At 42.7% G+C, this 22,975-nt stretch overlaps 1 protein-coding gene across 5 annotated transcripts in view; it reads left to right on the top strand.

Annotated features, from left to right (window-relative positions):
- INPP4B (inositol polyphosphate-4-phosphatase type II B) overlaps window positions 1–22,975 on the top strand; it is a 668,171-nt gene that overhangs the window by 278,119 nt on the left and 367,077 nt on the right. For all 5 annotated transcript variants that reach the window (XM_068279481.1, XM_068279471.1, XM_068279463.1 and 2 more), the window contains exon 4: window positions 4,771–4,850. In XM_068279481.1, the coding sequence (XP_068135582.1) occupies window positions 4,771–4,850 (80 nt within the window). The remainder of the gene's footprint in view (window positions 1–4,770; window positions 4,851–22,975) is intronic.

Raw genomic sequence — 22,975 nt, 5'->3', positions numbered from 1 at the left:
GAATTGCAGTTTTGAGATCATTGTTTATTGCTAGAAAATTGATCCTTCAGTTTTAGAAGAAACCCAATATTTAGGAAACGGGGTTTCCTAAATATATGGGTTATGCAGATCAATGATTCTTTAAAACTTGAAAAAATTATATACGCACATAGGAATTCTAGTGAAATGTTTGAAAAAATATGGTGTACTTGGCTTAATGCTCAAGATTACGTTGATCCTGATTTAGTGAGAGAAAGAATTTTGGCTACTATTGGTTTATCTAGAAGTTCTGTAAGTAAGGTGTATCAGGTGTGATAAGTATGTCCTTCTCTGTAATTTTACTTTTTGTACTTTATAGAATATTTTCATTGTATGCTTTCTGAAGGATGTATTGTAACACTGTTTTTCTTTTTTGTTTGTTCTTGTTGGTGACCTCAATAAAACCTTTTTGTTGAACAAAAAAAAAATTATTTTGACTATTTTCTGGCTTGTTGGTGGTTTAAAGGGCATAATATTGACTAGGTATGAAAATATCACTTAGAAGAAAACTTAGGAGAAAACGCTAATTGCATATGGGTGGGAATGTTGACTCTTCGGGTCAACCATTTTGTAGACTACCTACATCTCAAAGAGATGGGGCACTCTTTAAGAAGGCAAGGCTCACATTTTGAAAGAATAAAGAAACAGGTTGTCAAGAATATGCAAAAGGGTATCTTTATTAAGCTTGACCACCCATCTCTAATCTGGGGGAGGAGGGTCAACACCATTTGTCAAAAACTTTTTAATGTTGTCAACCTTTTTTGAGATAATTTACTCTTTGAGCCAGACATTTAAACAACACCTATGTAGCAGCCTCAATAAGCTAGACTGTTGACTGAAGTAGTAGATTAGCTGTACTAATTATATGCATTGGGACCTCCTTCTTAACTCATTAAAACTGAAATATTACTTTATAGGACTGATGAGACATATTCAAGAACAGTTTCTAAAACAGTAAAAAGTGTGTAGTTGAAGTTTCTTTTTTGTCATTAAATAAATATGACCTGAATTATTAGTAGGTAGAAAAAATGATGGCCCGCTACACCAAGGGTGAGTGTAAAAAACTTTTTCTTTCTTTATTGAATCATCAGTAGACACACAAAAAGGCTGATGCGTATCGGAGCTCTGAAAGGCTCCTTAATCATAGCCAGCTTACACAAATTCAGCACAAGTTTAAATAGTCAGGTGCCCGCCCACATTGATCATGGCTATCCCTCTTAAAGTGACATGTACATTATTACATTTAAAATGGCAGAACCAACATACAAAGATCAAAAAGTTAAAAACCAATGATAAATTGTTCCACATCAAGATAAATAAACAGCCTAGCAGCAGACATAAGTTAAGCAAGCAATGTGTTATACAAAAATAGGATGCCGGGAGGGAAAGAAGGAGGGGAAGGAGGGGAGGGAGAGGAAAAGGGGGGGGGGGAGAGAGGAAAAGAGGAAACAGGCAATAAGGAATCCAAAGGGATTTTGTTCTTATATCATATGTTAAACTAACATCCATTTTAGAATTAAGACCCGCAGGGATGCGTGTGCCCAGTTTCCATATCCATAGGGCCTCCTGTTTCAAGAGACATCTGTATTAGTCACCTCCTCTGGGTGAACGTGTGACCGTCTCTACCCTCTGAAAAGTGAAACTAGGCATTTCCCCCCGATGTTCCCTCAGAAAATGTTTGGATACACTAGAAACCTGGGTGACAAAAGCTTCATTCCTAATGCATCTGCCTGGTCCATTATAATGCTCCGAGATACGTTGTCTCAGAGGGCGGGTAGTGCACCCCACATACTGCAGTCCACAAGCATCACAGGTGATGAGATAAACAACATTGCTAGAATTGCAATTAATGTATTGTTTCATTTCAAATCTCTCACCCTTAGAAATCGAGAAGATGTCTCGTGTCTGGTTGTGGACGTGACAGTACCTGCAGGCGCTGTACCCACATTTATATGAACCCTTGCAGGTTATCCAAGTGGGAACCGGCCTAGGAGAGCTAGAAAAAAGGCTTGGAGAGAGATGGGTCCCCAAAGTGGGGGCACGCCGTGCAGAAAAAGCACATCCTTCACCCAGTATCCTGCGGAGTTTAGGGTCCGAGTGCAGGACTGGCAGATACTTCTTCACAATGTTGACAATTTTGTTGTATTCTAAACTATAAGGAGTAGAAAAAGTAAGACTCCTTCTTTGATCAGTCCTGCCTCTGGTTCCCGTACTCAGCAGATCCTGGCGTTTCTTGCGCAATATCTGCTGTCTGGCTTTACTAATTGATTGATCACTGTATCCCCGCTCCCGAAGCCTTTCCTCCACCACATCCAACTCCTGCCCCAAAACACTAGGATCAGAACAATTGCGAGCTATTCTCAACATCTCACCATAAGGGATTGCCCTCAGCGTATGGCTCGGATGGCAACTTGTTGCAAGCAAAAGTTAATTGCCGGAACATGCCTTCCTGTAAGTCTTCGTGACGATCCTGCCCGATGTCCGAGACCCACATAGAGTAAGATCAAGATAAGTCAAATCACAACACATAGTGAAAGATAAATTAAAATTGTTGGTATTGCAGTATGTTAGAAAATCGGGCAGGACGTCTGGGGGACCTCCCCATATCAGCAGCAGATCATCTATGTATCTCCCATACCAAAAAATGTACTCAGAAAAGGGGTTCTCCGATCCAAAGATGTGGAGCTCCTCCCACCATCCCATGAACAAATTCGCCAGGGATGGGGAGAATTTGGCTCCCATAGAAGCTCCGCATCTCTGGAGATAGAAAACCCTGTCAAACATAAAATAATTGTGGGTCAACAGATGATCTACCGCCGACATGAGGATCCCTAGTAGCCGCTGGAAAAGAGCCATATCTCTGGATATGAAACTCCAGTGCTCTGAGGGCAAGATCATGGGGATCGAGGAATAGAGTGCCGCCACATCCATTGTGACCCATGTGTAATGGTTAGACCACTCTAAAGAATCCAATGAGTGATATCACGTAAATATCCTGATAACCGTTGTACCAAGGGCTGGAGACAGCTATCCACCCATTGCCTTAGGCGTTCCCCCAGGGAGCCGATGCCCGCAACAATGGGGCAGCCCCTAGGGGGAATGTCAGGCTTATGTACCTTCGGGAGGTGGTGAAAAATGGGGACCACTGGTGTCTTCACCATAAGATAATCCCTCTCTTTTTCCGAAAACACTCCCGAGGAAAAAACAGAGTTTAATAATTCCTTAAGTTCTCCCTGGAATCGTACTGTAGGGTCCCCTGGTAAAGTCTGGTAAGTTCTTGTATCCCCCAGCTGTCGTAAGGCTTCTGCCCTATATATATCTGAGTCAAGGACGACCACAGCCCCTCCTTTATCTGCATTGCGAATAACTATTGTATCATCATCTTTGAGGGACTGGAGTGCATTCCGTTCTTGTCTAGTGAGATCCAAGTTAGCTCTGGATGTCCTCTGTAACCGAACCAATTCACTCTCTACTAAGTCTTGGAAATTATCAACAGCTGTAGTTCTTGCCTGTATAGGATAGAAGAAGGGATTGGGGACGGATACGGGGCCCGAGGCTGCCCTGGCGGCTGGGCCGCCCATCACCCTGGACACTCGTTCCAGTGTGAGGGCGGTCGAGGCCTCCCGAAAGGGCGATGGGGCAGCAAAAGAAGGGGGTCCCGCCGCTGCCCCCAAGTCCCTCTCTCCATCATCAGACTCTTCTATTTCCTGGAAATGCTTCCTCACCATTAAATCTCTAATAAATTTGTTGATGTCTAACATAGTGCCGAAGACATCAAAGTGACATGATGGTGAGAAAGACAGACCCCTGGAAAGCAGAGATAGCTGAGTATCTGTAAGTTGTTTACTGGAGAGATTGATAACATTGGAGTGTTTGTTATGTGATCCTAGTTTCTTGTGTTTACGACCCGCTCTCCTCCTGCACCCCCTTTTTTGTTCTGTTTTTATTTCCCACATCTTTTCCTTTGGTTCTGATAATAGGATGTGGGTGCTACGGGGGCTATGGCCTGTGTCTGTCCATGCTGGTCCCCCCCCTTTTTTGGGGTGCCAGAAAAGACTGACTGAACCAATCCTTCCTTCCCATTTGAAGCATCCGAAAAGGAACCTGAGCTGTCCGCCGAGCTAAAGTTAACTTTTTTGGTCAATCTGGGTTTACGTAGGATAGGTCTCGGGGATCTATGCATAGTCTCCCACCTCCCCCACTCATACACTACATTGTTCTTATAATCCCCCAAATCTCTAAGAAATTTAACTCGTTTAGTGTTAGTAACGATACCTTCCAATTTAGCAATATTTTCTTTCATTTTGTTGTTAAGGTCATCAAAGAGTTCAAAGGAAGATAATTTTTCAAGATCCTTTTTGGTCTCTGTAATTTGAACTCTGATGTCAGCAAGTTTCCTCTCTTCATAAGATACTATCAACTTCATAAGTCGAATGGAGCAATCAGAAAGAACTTGGTTCCATTCGATTATGAATTGGTTGGAATAAATGGTAGCTGGGACAGTAAAAAGTGTGTAGTTGAAGTTTCTTTTTTGTCATTAAATAAATATGACCTGAATTATTAGTACTTTCACAGGAGTTATGAAGTTTTATCGTTCTTTAATTATCGCAGCAAAAGTGATTTGGAAGCTTCATCCTGACTTTAAGCTGAAAAAAAGACCTTTTTTTTGCATTGTAGCTTACTTTTCTGCTTTATTTAATAAGCTTTTATTAAATCCAAATGGTAACTAAAATGTCATTTTTTTTATTTCAGAAGAGTTTCTTGGGTTGCAGCACTTTCAAAGTGAAGGATTTAGTGAAAGCAAAGGAACAGCCCCTGTCTCTCAATCTCAAGTAAGTCTGATGTATTCATTATTTTTGTGTGAAGCAAGTGAAGTATGGTCCGGTGTTAGTTGTGGAGCAGATATGCTAACATCAAACCAACAATCATTGATTTGGGTAATACCTTTGATGATTAACTATACATTGTTTATTGCAAGCTTTCAAAATGCTATGGTTCTTCTTCAGACATTATACGGACCTGAGTCAGGACCATACCATACATCTACCATGTGTACGGGAGCCCCCTAATGTTGCGTAAAGATCTGGAATGGTGGATCTTCTATGAAGTTCAACTGACCCATGTGTGCATTGTTCTCCTCTTCATCCCACCCTCTGAAAGCAGCTGTTATTTGCCAGACATCACCTCTCCTCCCCATCCATGGCAACAGATGAGTTGCTAGCCTCTAGGCTACCGACGCATCTATACAGCACTCAAGCCCCTATCCCTGTGTACTTGTGATACTTGTACATCAGGGCAGGTTTAAGCGGCATGGAGGACCTGGGGCAAAGGTTACTTGGGGGCACCCTACCCTCCTTTAGCAAAGTCATCCCATCCCAATCTCGCTCTGGTGTCAGGTTATAGAGGAGGTATGGTTCGGGGGATTGGGTAGGCGTCTAAACAGCCAGAAAACTGCCTAGAATGAGAAGGACCAACACAGTCTCCTAGGTGCAGTGACATCAGTGCAAAGTTGAGAGCCCATGTAGGCATGAGGTGGCATTTTAGGTAGTAGGTGGCTACAGAAAGAGCTCAGCACTGAAAGGGTTAACCAGTAGTTTGAGAGACATGAATAAATCTTTTTTTTTTCTTCTTCTTTTTTTGCATATTTTTGGGTTTGTTTTTTTTGCCGAGACAAGGAATGACACTTCCATTTAGCCACAGTTGTCACAAAAACTTTGCAATGCCTTGGGTTAGTATACGTTCAGTATATCTGAAATCTAAGATAAAATAGGAACTATTTTTCCTTACTTTATAGAGCTGAGCTGAAGCTGAGTTTCACTGTGATGCCTAAATGCACATCATGGTCTCATGTTATTACTGACATTTTTTTGTGGTTGTGTGCATTGAGAGCTACCAAAGTATGTATATTGAAGTTTTCAGTTTATACAGATGCATACATTAATTAGAAACAGTTGATAGCACAGCTCTGAGGGTGTCCCATATACTGGCAGATGGCCAGCAGACTTGACTCTGACTCTGGGATCTATTGCTGCCATTGTAGTGTACACAGAAGGAGATCCATCCTCTTCAAGTTCTTCTGCTCAACTAACTTCTTGCTGTAGGCTCCTTTCTGTTTATAGGTTTGGTCAGGGCTTGTGGTTGGCAGAAGTGGTGATTCACATTTGCCATGGTGAGAATTCAGATAAGCCACTTTTTAATATCCTGCTGCAGCTGGCATGAGCAGTTATGGCAGGCACATCTTTCACTGCAATTCCCTGTCTTGTCTTTAAATAGCCAATTCCCTGTTCCTTGCTAGGCAATGGCATCACCTCACCTATCTGTCTGGCTACCTACACCCTGTCAATTTGTGGCATGTAGAATGTGTATAAAGTGGGACTTTAAAAACTGGGGAGACAAAATGGAAGTCCTTGTCAAATGCATGCAGCATATTGTGCAGATTATGTCATAATTTCAAATACAACAGGTATTCTGCATTGCACCCAAACCATTTTTGCATGATTTTTTTGTTATCACCTGGCTTGCTGTGCTTTTAAAAATAACTTCCTGTCTGGATAACAGAGACAGCAGTCTGTTAGCCCAAACTCCTCCTCCCATCTTCTGACCCTTATTCAAATCACATAGATGATTATTACTACTACAGTGCCAAAAGCATCTATTTAAGTGAATGAATGTGGACCCCTCAAACCCCAGAGTCCTGGTGCTATCGCAACCTCTGCATTCCCTATGGCTATGCCACTGCTTCATCTACACTTAAACAATAGTGAGCGGAAATACCTGGGGCTCGATTCACAAAGCGGTGATAACTCAGTTATCACGCCTAAAAGACTTTAGGCGTGATAACCTTTGCACCAGCAAAGTTATCACCGCTTTGTGCTCTAACTCGCGCAAAGTTTCCGCGCACGCGCGTACGCGTGTACGTGCGTGCGCAAAGTCCCATAGGGCTTAATGGGAGCTTCGCGCGAGTTTCTTCTTATCATGCCTAAACTGAGTTTAGGCGTGATAAAGGGGTTTTCACAGGCGTGCAAAGTGTTTGCACCGCTTTGTGAATCAAGCCCCTGGACAGCTCAAAAATGAAGGGGGGAATATTCAGTGACATTAGCTATTCACATAATAATATTTACCTGTGATTTTACTGGAAAATACCAGATAAACACTGTACATATGTATATGAGTAGGAAAGAAATGGAAACACCTTTTAAATTGCTGGTGCCAAGAATAAAACCAGACGGGATGCCTTAATCTTGAGAAAGCAATTCATTTTTTAGGAAATATTTCAATTTAGTTTACAGGCAGCCTGAAAATATAGCACTACCTCCTTACATTTGGACTTCTTAACAAGATAAATGTAAAGTAAATTCTTTGATATAAGGCCATATAAGTTACACTAATTGGCTGTGCTTTGGTGGACCAGAAGGCAGAATCTGATTTTATCCACTGTGAGCCTGTGATGTTTCCGTTTCACAAAAGAATTTTTTCTTATCCCTATCTGACATCTATTCTAAATGACAAATTAGCCAAACTGCTAAAAGAAATGAAAAAATCCCACAGAATAAAAGAAACATATTTCAGTTTTACTTAACTAATTAGACTAAAGTACTAGCAATATTTGACTTCCAAATTGTTAGAAAATTAAGGCTGACAAATTAGACTGTATAGCATAGGTTAAAAAAGGGGAGATGTGATGTTTCCTGTCTGCAGCTCTTCAAAAGTTTTCTTTCAAACAGTTTTCAGTCCAATAGAACAAGAAAGGATAAGGCTGGTTTAATGAGCATGAGATGATTTTGTGAGTGCGGCAATGATCTTTCCTTCCTGCTACTGAAATCTTAAAAGCAGCTCTCTGCTCCGGCATTGCGGCTATCTTACCATAGGGGAACATATCAAAGAGGCAGCACAGTTTCTGACCCATCAAAAAATAAAAACTTGAAATGAACAGTTGGCCTTTTCCTTCACTTTTGTGCAGGGTGAGAGCAGGCATTAAACCCTGACATCCTGGAAGTAAAGCTAGATAAATCAGAACATCTAAAATAAAAATACACAGAGATTGCAGATAAAACTGCGCTTTTGTGTGGCTCTTTGAATTACAACCCATGCCAAGTGCGGCTACGGTCAGATTGCTGTCTTGACAAGTCACCGTTTTTTTGGGTGTTTTTTTCCTCATTTGATCAGCAGAGGAGGACAGTGTTTTATTATGAAAGCCCAAGACCTCCCCATCGGGATCCTCATGAGTTCGGGAGGTTATGGGGACTACACTGATAAAAACTCCTGACTATTGACTTTCCTCACTATTAATGCCAATATGCTTAATTCCAGCCAACGCTATTGTTTTGCTTTCAGTTTACGTGGAAAAGGTTAAAACTTCTTTTGGTGTTTTATTGCTTTCTATGTCCACTTCCAGCACACGTCCTGCACACTATAATAATGGCCTCCAGATCACTACTGTATATTTGGCATTGAAGCTATATTTGTCCCAGGGACAGGAACGGGTGAGAATTCTATACAATGGTGATATGGGCAACAAGGGCAATCTACCTTATCTATTTCAAATGAAATCAAGTATTTTATGTTAAGTTTTATAGAGGGAGGGTTGACTTATGCCCAGATCAGTCTTTTTGTTTAAAATTAAAGCTCTAGTTTGCCCGCTCAGATTTCTCATGTATATATTACATAAAAAGAAAAAGGGCACCTCCCTAAATGCAGATAAGGGTATGATATATGAACAAATAACTGGTATTGAGACCAAGAGTAAATGCAAAAAACTCACTTTATTTAAGCCAATATCAAAAAGTTAAAACAATTTAAAAACAAGGCTGAGCCATACCCAGCCCCAAGGCTCCTAATATAATATAATAATTGCAATAAGCCTGCCAATGAGACAATCTAAACTGCACAGTATAATATTAATGCGAATAGCATATGAAGTATTGTGCATATCTGCTGAGGAGCAGCGATATAGGTAGTTGCAGCATCTAATATAAATTGTGATCAATGTGTCAAAAAATGATGCTGCAATATCGCAGCTCCACACAGGCAAGCGCAAATATCCGTGCAGTTATTGGGTTAAAGAAAATATGTCGCCTGACCTATGCTTCCATAAAAGGTGCAAACAAAAACTGTAATAACAATAAGACCTCCTAGAGGATAATAAAGGTTTGATACAAACAATGAAAATTTAGTACAAGTGCTATAAGTCATCAACCAACAATGAGTATAGGTGAAAAAAGTGAAGCATGAAGAGGAGAGGCAAGGTTTAGGAGAGGAACGGCGGAGCTTACCGAATAGAAGAGTATGAAAGGGACTGAGGACGGCTGCAAGGGCGCTCCTGCGCCCGTCCGACTAGTTCCGCCGAAGCTGCTGGGGGATCAAACCTTTATTATCCTCTAGGAGGTCTTATTGTTATTACAGTTTTTGTTTGCACCTTTTATGGAAGCATAGGTCAGGCGACATATTATCTTTAACCCAATAACTGCACGGATATTTGCGCTTGCCTGTGTGGAGCTGCGATATTGCAGCATCATTTTTTGACACATTGATCACAATTTATATTAGATGCTGCAACTACCTATATCGCTGCTCCTCAGCAGATATGCGCAATACTTCATATGCTATTCGCATTAATATTATACTGTGCAGTTTAGATTGTCTCATTGGCGGGCTTATTGCAATTATTATATTATATTAGGAGCCTTGGGGCTGGGTATGGCTCAGCCTTGTTTTTAAATTGTTTTAACTTTTTGATATTGGCTTAAATAAAGTGAGTTTTTTGCATTTACTCTTGGTCTCAATACCAGTTATTTGTTCATATATCATACCCTTATCTGCATTTAGGGAGGTGCCCTTTTTCTTTTTATGTAATATATAGTTACTTACCAGGTCGAGGATCTTGCCCTCCCTTTTATAAACACACTTGTGTAGAAATTGGCATAGTTTTTGCATTAATATGTCTGCTCACTTTTTGCTTGCTTTCAGATTTCTTATGTACATATGACCTTTTTAGGGAAAGGTGGCCATTAACAATACAATTCTTTGTGTGGTCGATTCTCCAATTCAATAGTAATATTAATCGGATTGATTCCATTAATCTGATCCAATTGGATAGCAGATATCCTTCTGTCAGTGGGCCTGAACTATAGTTTCTGATCGATTGATCGATCGTCTAAAGAATCATATCATTAAAGGATACCCGAACTGATATGTGGCATGATGAGATAGACATGTGTATGTACAGTGCCTAGCACACAAAGAACTATGCTGTGTTCCTTTTATTCTTTCTCTGACTGAGAGAGTTAAATATCAGATATGTAAGTGGCTGACTCGGTCCTGACTCAGACAGGAAGTAACTACAGTGTGACCCTCACTGATAAGAAATTCCAACTATAAAATACTTTCTTTGCAGAAAATGGCTTCTGAGAGCAGGAAAGAGATAAAAAAGGGGAATTTCTTATCAGTGAGGGTTACACTGTCAGGACTGAGTGAGCCACTTACATACCTGATATTTAACTCTTTCAAACAAAGAAATAAAAAAAGGAACATAGCATATTTATTTGTGTGCTAGGCACTGTACATACACAGGTCTATCTCATTATGTCACATGTCAGCTCTGGTATCCTTTAAAGAAAACCCTGTGATGAAAAAAACCCTCTGGGGGATACTTACCTCGGAGGGGGAATCCTCTGGATTCTAACTAGGCTTCCCCATCCTCCTCAGTCCCACGGTGGCAGCGCTAGAAGCCCCAGAACAGCAGCCATGTAAATATTTACTTTGTCCGGCTCAAGCACAGGTGCATTAGTGGTTCTCCACTCTGACTCAGGTGGAAATAGCCGAGCCCAATCGGGTCCGCACTACTGCGCAATCGCAAGTTGCCCGCGCAGGAGAGCAGACCCAATAGGGCTTGGCTATTTCCTCCTATGCCCATCAGGATGTTGCTGCAGTGCCTGCACTGGAGCAGCACAAGGTAAGTATTGCATGTGCCACAGCCGACATCCCTTTTGTATTGAGGGAGCCAACGCTGCCACCGTCGGCCGGAGAAGGACGAGGGAAGCCTCATTAGGATCCAGAGGCTTCCCCCTCCCGAAGTAAATGCCAGCCCCCGGGATGTTTTTTCGTTACAGATTCTCTTTAATGGCCACCTTAAGGTGACCATCAATGATTCAACCTTGTATGACCCTAAGTAAAAAGATGAGAGCTGGGCTGCTCTGGCAAGAAGCTGCTTTCACTGCACTGGTTTGGTTCTTTCCACTGTTTCATTCCATCTGGTGAGAAATAAATGATGTCTCAAATTGTGTAATTAATAATATCTCCAACACCGATAATAGAAAACCACATGAATGAATGAAGTCATGTCATTGATTTATTTGATCTGTGTTAGAATAGCTATATAACACCTAATACAGACTCTTCTATAATCCCCAGCTGGAACTATCTGTGCATGTTACATGATAAAACAATATGATCATTCAGCCGATGATTAGCTGATACCACAGGAGCCGTGGAAATTGTGTTTTATGTCAAAATCAAAGCTCTTATTTTGATATAAACAGACTTTACATCCAGCTGACATAATGAAGTTTCTGGGTTGTTTTATCCCTCTGTAAGGCTGGTTAATAGCAGAGAACACGTGTGGGATACTTAGTGCTGGATGCTGAAGATACTGCCCCTAGCTAATATGGAAAGTGAAGGTGTTTCTTTTGAAGTTTAGAGGCTCTGCAAGTGCACTGACTGACAGAGGAAGACAAACACAAAGATCTGAGAGCAGCCATTCACTGCCTTACCTTACTCAATTTCTAGGTGTGGTAAAAAAAAAAAAAAATATATATATATATATTCTGAACTAATATACAGAATAATAATGCCAATGTGAACACATTTTTGTACATATGCTAAAATCCACAATACAAACACCCATCAGTATTGCAAAATTATAATTATATTAATAAAGTAATACAAAATAAAATTATAAATAGTAACAGTAGGGCACTGTAGTGAAGCCTGTATACACACTAGACTGTTTGAGGCTGAGGCTGAATCTATTCTGTGTACATGTGTCCCCTGAGGTCTGCCAAGGTCACTTAAAGAGACTATATAGTATATTAATATTCTTCTGATCTCATTTTCATAAAAAGTAATAATTACCTCCAGGGTCTGTTTCCTCTACTCACACACCTAGTCCCTGTATACCCCGACTTCTGGTGCTTTGCCTTGCCCCCTTTCAGAGAAATGCAGTGGCACTCCCATGGCACTCTGTCTTGGATAGCCCCCTTTCTGAGAAATGCAGTGACACTCCCATGGCACTCTCCATCTTGGATAGCCCCCTTTCTGAGAAATGCAGTGACACTCCCATGGCACTCTCCATCTTGGATAGCCCTCTTTTAGAGAAATACTGTGGCGCTCCCATGGCTGTCTGTCTTGGATAGCCCTCTTTTAGAGAAATACTGTGGCGCTCCCATGGCACTCTGTCTTTAATAGCCCTCTTTTAGAGAAATACTGTGGCGCTCCCATGGCACTCTGTCTTTAATAGCCCTCTTTTAGAGAAATACTGTGGCGCTCCCATGGCACTCTGTCTTTAATAGCCCTCTTTTAGAGAAATACTGTGGCGCTCCCATGGCACTCTGTCTTGGATAGCCCTCGTTTAGAGAAATACTGTGGCGCTCCCATGGCACTCTGTCTTTAATAGCCCTCTTTTAGAGAAATGCAGTGGCACTCCTATGGCACTTCATCTTGGAAAAACCCCTTTCAGAGAAATGCTGTGGCGCTTCCATGGCACTCTCCATCTTGGATAGAGAAGATGCCATGGACTCATCTAATGTGGGGCAGACCTAAGTGCGAAGAGTGAGTAAATGGAAACAGACCATGGAAGTGATTATAACTTTATCTGAAAACAAGATCAGATGATTGTTAATTTTTCACTGTGTAGTATTTTTAATAATCCGGTATGCTAGATCTGTAAGCAACAATCAGAGGCTGAGTGTCTTGCTCCCCTCCTAACATTTCTTTTATTAAGGGAGCATGGGTCCATCCAGGATGAATTTAGTACTCAGGAGGTGTTAATCAGGGCCGGAATTACCATAAGGCACAGTAAGCATGTGCCTACAGGCGCCTGATAATAGGTAGGCAGTTCACTCCCCGCCCCCAGTGCCTCCATCCCTCCTTCCCTATGCAGAGTCCTGAGCAGAGCATAAATTAGATGTCACTCACCCAGCTCTCGGCATTCCACTGACGAGATCTCTCTTCAGTGGGGGCACCACTAGCTTAATACTGAGGGTACCTCTGGCTTTAATGCTAAGGGAAGTAAGGGAGAAGTGATAGCTGGACCAGCCAGCACACTTGAGGTGCAGTTTGGCAGGGGTTTGTAGGTTCATGGAGTTTAAAGTCTAGGGTGCCAGGACATCTGTGCCTACAGGCTGTTGTGATGTAAATCCGGGCCTGGTGTTAATAAATCCTAATTAAACCTTCACTTACATCAGTGTTTTTCAACCAGTGTTCCGCGGCACACTAGTGTGCCGCGGAACGTTGCCTGGTGTGCCGTCCTCTTCTCCCCTTCCCGCCCGTCCCCGCGGCCGCCGCTGTTATTACCTTAGCAGCGGCCGCTCTCCCCTCTCCAGCGCATGTGTTTATTCTAGCAGCGTATCTCCGGCTGCTCTGTGTGATGCGGAAGGAGGCAGGGCTCGGTTACCATAGTAACGGCGATACATATCGCCGTTACAGGAAGCCGCTGCCCTGCTTCCTTCCGCATCACACAGAGCAGCCGGAGATACGCTGCTAGAATAAACACATGCGCCAGAGAGGGGAGAGCGGCAGCTGTTAAGGTAATAACAGCGGCGGCCGCGGGGACGGGCGGGAGGGCACTATACTGGCTATACTGGGGCACTATTCTGGGGCACTATACTAGCTATACTGGGGCACTATTCTGGCTATACTGGGGCACTATACTAGCTATACTGGGGCGCTATACTGGGGGGCTATACTGGGGCACTATACTAGCTATACTGGGGGGCTATACTGGGGCACTATACTGGGGCACTATGCTGGCTATACTGGGGCACTATACTGGCTATACTGGGGCACTATGCTGGCTATACTGGGGAACTATACTAGCTATACTGGGGCACTATACTGGGCACTATACTGGCTATACTGGGGCACTATACTAGCTATACTGGGGGGCTATACTGGGGCACTATACTGGGGCACTATGCTGGCTATACTGGGGCACTATACTGGCTATACTGGGGCACTATACTGGCTATACTGGGGCACTATACTGGGGCACTATACTGGCTATACTGGGGCACTATACTAGCTATACTGGGGCACTATTCTGGCTATACTGGGGCACTATACTGGCTATACTGGGGCACTATACTGGCTATACTGGGGCACTATACTAGCTATACTGGGGCACTATTCTGGCTATACTGGGGCACTATACTGGCTATACTGGGGCACTATACTGGCTATACTGGGGCACTATACTAGCTATACTGGGGGGCTATACTGTGGCACTATACTGGGGAACTATACTAGCTATACTGGGGGGCTATACTGGGGCACTATGCTAGCTATACTGAGGCAACTAAACTCCCTACACTGGGGCAACTATGCTAGCTATGTAGCCGCGCCCCAGCCCCCCCCCCCCCCCCCCCATAGCCTGCTGCGCACGGCACTGTCCACTAGGTTGCGCAAACAACCGGGGGTCACGCAAACAACCGGGGGCCGCATCTGCGACCCCCCCCCCCGCGCGCGCGCCGTTCCCCGGAGAAAAATTTGGTCAGACAGTGTTCCCCGGGCCGGAAAAGGTTGGGAACCACTGACTTACATGATGGATCTACACTAATGTTAACATGGACGTCTGTGTATACTTTCTGGAGGTAAAGTGAGTCAAATGGGGCTCGTTCAGTACCTGGTGCATTTCTCACATCCCCACAGCGGCAGTCCAGAGTGTAATCTCGTTTGAGTAAGATGTTTAATCAGGTGTTGGGACTGCTTTAACTGAATCCTTGGTCCAAATTTGTAGCTTGAAAAATATTGGAGACAGGAACAACAAGAAAGCTAAAAAGCAGGCATCTTTAAAAGCAGAATAGCAATGACAGCAAAATTAGTTTAAAGGGAACCTAAGGTGAGAAGAATATGGAGGCTGCCATATTTTATTTCCATTTAAAAACTACCAGTTGCCTGGCAACCTCACTGATCTCTTAAGGTGCACTAGTGTCCAAATCCCACCAGAAACAAGCATGCAGCTAATCTTGTGAGATCTGACAATAGTGTCAGAAACACCTGACATGCTGCATGCTTGTTCAGGGTATGTGACTAAAACTATTAGAGGCAGAGTAAACAGCCAGGCAACTGGTATTGCTTAAAAGGAAATGCAGCCTTCATATCCCTCTTGCTTTAGTTGTCCTTTAAGTAGATAGGTTTGAGAAAACATTCTGTAGAATGCATAGTGTGCCTCTGTTGATTTCTTTATTCTATTTGTACCATAAAATGATCTGTATTGGGTGTACACAGAGAAGTTAGAGATTTTTGTGTCGTGCCATGTTAGTCTTCAGAGTGTCTGTTCTTATTTCATGTTGCTGTCAACATGAAGTATGGGAGTTCAATAGACTTTAGAAGTAGAAAAGTGTATTAAACCACCTTCTTTCTCACCCTTTCTGCTTGTCTTCATGCATAATTAATTAGAGAGGTTATGCAAATACACTCTCTTCTATTCTTTTTTATACGAGACTGGCGGTGGCCAAGGGATCTAATTAGTAGATCTGTGATTTGCATAGTCCAAAATGTGTTAATATTAAAGATGACATAGAGGGAGAAAAATATATTGAAGTTTTCTGTTATTTAATTTTTTTTTAAAAAAAACCCTGCCTAATAGGCTCTTCTACATAGACTTAAAACTCAGACTGTAGAAAGGGAAATCCCTGTGTATTATCTCCTTGGGGGTGTGAATTAGGCCATTAGTTGGTCATTTAATATTACAGTGCTGGCCTGAAGGTATATTTATCAAGCAGACTCTATGAATGTTGAGCAGCATGTGAGTGATTGACTGTTCTCTCCTTCAGCGGCAGCATGAGACAGCAGCAGCTCCGTATATATCCTGTAAGCTTCTCACCCTAGATTGCAGGTCATGATACATCACTTGATAGGCATAAATAGTTTAGCAGATGAAAAGTTATTGTTATTAGTGAGTGTGAAGTACAGTTCAAGTTCAAATTAATGCATAAAAACTGTTTGGCACAACTGGTAGTGGATTATTAATAGCTATAAAATGCAGAACTGACCTGATATAGTGTTCTATAACCGCATACATTAAAAGATGGCAATGCAATCCACAAGCGCTAGGTGTCATGTCTAGCAATGTTTCTCACTCACTACAGCGTGTTTGATTCCTTATGGAGAGAATGGTTCCAGGCATGAATAATAATGCGTAATCGTTTTTTCTTTGGATGCGAAGGAAAAGGTATAGACATTTTTAATGTGTAGCAAAAACATATTTTTAGTTTTAGAGAATATAAAGAAAGTGAGTCTACACAGGATGTGTCAGTGTTGGGATCACAGGGTGTCAGGTGCCCCCAAACCTGCACAGACCTCTTGTCAACTTGTGGGCTTTGCAGGGATCACAGGGTGTCAGGTGCCCCCAAACCTGCACAGACCTCTTGTCAGCTTGTGGACTTTGCAGGGGTCACAGGGAGTCAGGTGCCCCAAACCTGCAGAGACTTCTTGTCAGCTTGTGGACTTTGCAGGGGTCACAGGGTGTCAGGTGCCCCCAAACCTGCAGAGACCTTTTGTCAGCTCGTGGACTTTGCAGGGGTCACAGGGTGTCAGGTGCCCCCAAACCTGCACAGACCTCTTGTCAGCTTGTGGACTTTGCAGGGGTCACAGGGAGTCAGGTGCCCCCAAACCTGCACAGACCTCTTGTCAGCTTGTGGACTTTGCAGGGATCACAGGGAGTCAGGTGCCCCCAAACCTGCACAGACCTCTTGTCAGCTTGTGGACTTTGCAGGGGTCACAGGGTGTCAGATGCTCCCAAACCTGCACAGACCTCTTGTCAGCTTGTGGACTTTGCAGGGGTCACAGGGAGTCAGGTGCCCCCAAACCTGCACAGACCTCTTGTCAGCTTGTGGACTTTGCAGGATGTGCGTCACAAGTGTTAGCAGAAAGGCAGACAAGACAGTAACCAGCACCAAACTGCATTGTAGTTCCTTTAGTAGGATTCAGTTCATGGAGACAGTGGTGCACTGTAGAGCGGTTTGGTGCCATCTCTCCATTCAAACCACCTACCTGAGCACCGTAGGACTCTACTGTATACCACTGTCTTCATGAACCAAATTTGAATAAAGGAAGTACTCACAATATTTTTAGTTATAAAGAGAGTATAGGTGGGTGGGAACTGTTAATGGACGTTGGATATAGAATTAGAACTTACATCAGGCTTTTACAGCTTTACTGAATGTGTACTGGTTAAAGTGAACCTGCAGAATAAAAATCGACTTAGCAGCACTGAAAAGGCCTGGTGTTTCTTTAACAGTTTCACAGCATCAGAACTTTGTTCTCTTATACAAGCCTCATTTTTAGCTGCACAGAAGAAAACTGCCCGGGCAGTTTTCCCCTTATGCTGTGCAAAGCATGATGGGATTTCTGATGTTGTTGTTCTCGTTCTGCTGTTTTGGTGCAATTATTTTTTTTACATTTTGAATTTGACATTTGAAGCTTATTGTGTGCAGCTGGGAGGGGTTATCAGGACACAGGACAGTTGGAACTGTGTCTCATGCTCCCTGTCACCTCCTTTCAACCAAAAAGATGGCTGCCCCCATGACAAAGATGGCAGCCCCCATGAATTACAAACATTTGCCTGTTCTTTTAAAACAGGGTGGGTAAGAGATTATATTACCTATCTATTCTAATTAACATAACTAATGTAACTTAATAACAGTATGTTTGTTTAGGCTGAAGTTCCCCTTTAAGGGCTCTGCTTCTGACACACGAGATCATGGTTCGACCCTCAGTTCTTCCTGTTCAGTAAGCCAGCACCTATTCAGTGAGGAGACCTTGGGCAAGACTCTGTAACACTGCTACTGCCTATAGTGCGCAACCTAGTGGCTGCAGCTCTTGCACTTTGAGTCAGCCAGGAGAAAAGCGCAATATAAATGTTCTGTGTCTTGTCTGCTTTGTACCTGCCAAGAAAATTATCTCACTTTCTGGCCCCAGTGGTTACTGTTAGGGAGGATAGGAAGGGCATCCAGTGAAGAGGCAGACAACATTCAATACCTAACGTAGGGTATAATCTGCTCCTGCTTGCACAGCTGAATCTTTTTTGTTTTTATTTCTTTATAATTCAACAGCCAAATTTCAACTGGATGTTAAAAATGTCATGTAAAGTTAAAAAGGGATACTCTTCCTTCCTCCAGCTGGATGACCATACACGTTCCCAGCCATGAGCCATGTGGGTTGTTAAAATATTCTAGCATCTTCTGATGGCGACAAATAAGCAGCTGCACAGAAATGACTGTTCAATCCACTAAATTACTTACATTTCCAAAACTCATAGATAGACTAAAACAGTATCCATTCCATGAGGGACTCTCAAGTCTTCTCATTTGTGCATAATTCTGCGGAAAAAAAAATAGGTTGAACCAACTCAAATTTGCATAAGTGATTACCTAAGAGGCTCAATCAGGTAAATATCTGTTACACTGGGGTATGAATAAGAGCTGCTGAAAAACACTGATGCATTCTGTTTGAGGATGAGGATTCCCCATAAAGATATGTGGGGCAGAAGTGGACAACTTGTTTTACAAAATGATGTGCTGTGCAGTATGTTCTGACTCTGAACATCTCTGCATGTGACATTCCATTCCAAGTATAATATGAAAGTGTCCACATGCACACAAATCATTGAAACTAGGTTATAAAATAAGCTGTTACTTGGTGGCAACAGAGGTGTGAGGTGTGTAGTTACATGTCAGTTATTGTGCCCAGATCAGGTAAAAATGGTGCAGGACGAGTGCCGCTAAAAATGGTGTCGACATAGTCGGCAGTAGTAAAAGCTGTGATTAGTGGCAATGAACGGTAATTATTGCACCCGGTATTTATCGGACTCCATAATTAGGGTAGGGTAGTTTAGGAAGTTAAGGTTGGGGGGCTAAGGTTAGGCTCGAGGGTAATTAAGTTTAGGCACAGGGGCTATTTATCAGGCACCATAATTAGGGTAGGGTAGTTTAGGAATTTAAGGTTGGGGTGTTAAGATTAGGCTTGGGGGTAATTAAGTTTAGGCACAGGAGCCATTTATCGGGCACCATAATTACTGTTCATTGACACTAATCGCAGTATTTACTATTGCTGTCTGTGGAGGCAGGGGGTAGTTTAGGGAGTTAAGGTTGGGGCGGGGAGGTTAAGGTTAGGCATGGGGTAGTTACATTTTGACATGAGGGGATTAAGATTAGGCACTGGGACATGGGGGGGTTAAGTTTAGACACTGGCAAGGGGGTGGTATTTGGTTAAGATCAGGCAGCAGAGAGGAATGGTTAAGGACAGACACCAGGGGGTAGTTAGGCTAGGCAAGGAGGGTTCTGGCTAGATTAGGTGATGGTTAGGGTAGAGGGAAGGTTCTGTATGAGAGTAAGGTTAGATCATAGTAAAATATCAGTAAAGATTACCGATATTTTACTGTTAGAATTAAGCAGTAGAAAATTGGTAATCTTACCAATATTCTACTACAGGCTGTCTCTGTCTCTGGCGCTATTTTTATAGGTATGCATTGTGTATGCCCCATGTACACTACAGAGCAGGGTACAAACTAGGCTAAGAGAGGTGGTCAGCTGGTGATTAGGTCAACGCTGAATGTAAGCTGTTACACATCAGCAGGCGTGAGAGTGGGGGGTTGCTGCGATCACATCTATGTGTGCAAAAGGGGGACTCGTAATACATGAGTAATTTTACTACAAATACTCAGCTAATTAAAATCAGTTTATCTGTTGTTAGTAATTATCTCTCAGCTTTTGCAGTGTTTTATTTATTGAAGTTAATGAATCAAGTGCCTATTAGCATGCAAAATCAAGCAATAATTGCTTACTGGGATACTACTTAGTTTACTGGCATTTGGTGCATCAGGCTTTTAATGTCCCCTGTGTCAAGATACAAAATTTGAATACTTGCCTTTAAGCATGGTTGGTGCTTCAATACCCTGTTTCAGATTAAAGAAAGAAAATTAAATGCCAAATAATAAATCTTCAATAAGATGGTACACTCGTTTTTTTTTTAAATATATGTAATTTTAGTGTATTTATCTTTCACTTTCTTATCTTTAATTTAAAATTTTCTAGCATCATTCAGTATATACCGTAGTCATATAAAGTGTTCACATAATTAGTATTCACATATTTAATTAGCAAAACACACAAAAATAAGGATCCTACACTTTTTATATGTACAGAAAACTCTATTACTTAGGTGTAAATTCACCTTAACACAAAGCACCTCAATCCTCTACTATCTGGATCCTTTCATCAGGAAAATTATGACCCCACTGTTCCATACTCCGCCAAAAAGCTTGTACACGCCTTAATCATCTCCCGCCTAGACCACTGCACACCTAGCTCTGTAGTCTACCAAAGAACAGGCTGGCACCTCTCCAATGCCTTTAAAACTCAGCTGCCCGCCTCATTCACCTCTCTACTTGCTCCTCTGATGCAGCCCCACTGTGCCTTTCCCTCCAATGGCTGCCCATTACCCAGGGGATTCAGTTCAAGCTCCTGACTCTAACATACAAAGCCCTTCACAAGTTGTCCCCTTCATACATCCCCTCACTAATCTCTAGACATTGTCCCTCCCAAGAAATTATCCTGTCATCTAAGCTGATCACCTCCTCTCATGCTCGCATTCAGGACTTCACACGAGCATCATCCCTCATCTGGAACTCTTTTCCACAGCCTGTACGGCATGCTCCAAACTTGGACATCTTCAAACGGACTAGTAAAGCCTCATCTACAAGGTACTTTTACATTGATATACGGATCTATAAGGGCCTGTATACACTGCTGCGCTTGCGCTGCGTTTTTAAAATTGCATGCGATTTTTTAATCGCAAAGCCTTCATGAAAATAGAAAAAACTCATTGCACCAGTGTGTACAGGTCTTAGAGATTTTCACAATTTTCAAAAGACCTTGTGATTAAAAAACGCATGAGATTTTAACCACTTCTGTACCACGCTATGTTTTGCTGATCGGTGCTGCGTGGGCTCTCCAGCCCGCAGCACCGATCAGATAGCAGCCAGGCCGATCAGACTTCCCCCCTTTTTTCCCCACTAGGGGGATGTCCTGCTGGGGGGGTCTGATCGCCGCCGGCTGCTTGCGGGGGCTCTTCAAAGCCCCCCTCCGCAGCGCTTCCTGGCCTCCTTTCCCTCCCTCTCCCTCCCCCTGTGAGCGGCGCAGGACGGATTTCCGTCCTGCGTCTGATGGGATAGGCTTTAGCCTATCAGATGCCGGCGATCCCCGGCCAATCAGAGGCCGGGGATCGCCGATCTCCTGTACGGCGCTGCTGCGCAGCAGCGCCGTATACATGTAAACACCGGGGAAGATCTTCCCCGTGTGTTTACATTTACTCTCCGAGCCGCCGATCGGCTCGCAGGGTGTTCACGGAGACACCCTCCGTGAACTGACATGGAACGGCCGCTCATACGAGCGGCCGTTTCCATGGAATACACTTCAGGATTCAGGGGCGTACATATACACACCGAGAATCCGGAAGTGGTTAAAGGCGCAAGCGCAGTGGTGTGTACAGGCCCTTATTAGATGGATGTAATAAGAAATTGCTTTGTGTGTAGACATCCAAATTGTTTCAGATCAATTTTGCAATAGATTTTGCTTTGATATGTACCTAAAGTCTATTGAAAAATCGAACGCAGTCCAATTGGACCGGTTGGAAATTATCTAATAGATCCATCTAATAGATCCGATCTGATGGAACACTGTACCGTGTAGATGAGGCTTGAAACACACCTATTCAGGCAAGCTTATTACATTTTATAGCCCCTATTTACTTATCTGTTCACAATGTAATCAGAGGCAAAGGCTCACTGCCTCATCCACCCCCACCCCCCTACCTAGTGTGTCCCCCACTACCCTTTAGATTGTAAGCTCACAAGGGCAGGGCCATCCTCCTAATGTTTACTGCCTTTGTCGCAATATTTGTGCTGCTTGAGACTGTGCTGTACATTCTCTGGTTGTACCTATGTTCCCGTTGTCGTCTTATTGTGCTCTGTAAAGTGCTGCGGAATATGTTGGTGCTATATAAATACATAATAATAATAATACATGTGCATATAACCGAGTATCTCCACTTAAAGAATGCCTGTATTGACGTATAGCAGAACACAAAAAATATTCAGGATAACAAATCTTACAATAATTATCCTGGTTTTAGCATTAGAAATGCTTCTTAAAACTGTATATTGGTATGTACCCCTGCTCTTCCAGTTATGTGTAGCCTAGATTTTTATGCCATGCTTGGCTGGATAGTGTATGAAAGACAACACCCTAGGCACAGGAGACCAGGGTTTAAATGCTGGCTCCCTGTGCCTATTGAGTGTGCCCTTTGTGTGCCCTTAGTGACTGCAGTTCTCAGGCGTTTGAAACAGGAGAAAAGTACTAGACAAATATTAACATTATGATGTCAGGCAGCCTTCTGCCCCAGAGCACTCTGGGAGATCATGTGATATTCCTGCTCACTTCACAGATGGAAAAAAAGTTTTGCACCAGGCCAGCAATAAAGATGCCACTCTCTGTAGTAAATTTAAAGAATGTAAATCCCGGAGAGGAACATGGACAAACGTCAACACACTCATTTATAAATCATTGCAAAAAATAAGCAATTTTATTCATTAAGCTTTATTAAGCAAATATGTTAATCGTTAAAGTTTTCTTTAATTAGTCTAATCATACCCTGTTCTACAGGCATTACTAGCTTATTTTTC

Source organism: Hyperolius riggenbachi, chromosome 1, assembly GCF_040937935.1.
Source record: "Hyperolius riggenbachi isolate aHypRig1 chromosome 1, aHypRig1.pri, whole genome shotgun sequence".
NCBI classification, from domain to species: domain Eukaryota; kingdom Metazoa; phylum Chordata; class Amphibia; order Anura; family Hyperoliidae; genus Hyperolius; species Hyperolius riggenbachi.
The sequence above is the reverse complement of the archived record's forward strand: the minus strand, read 5'-3'. Positions and strand labels throughout refer to the sequence as shown.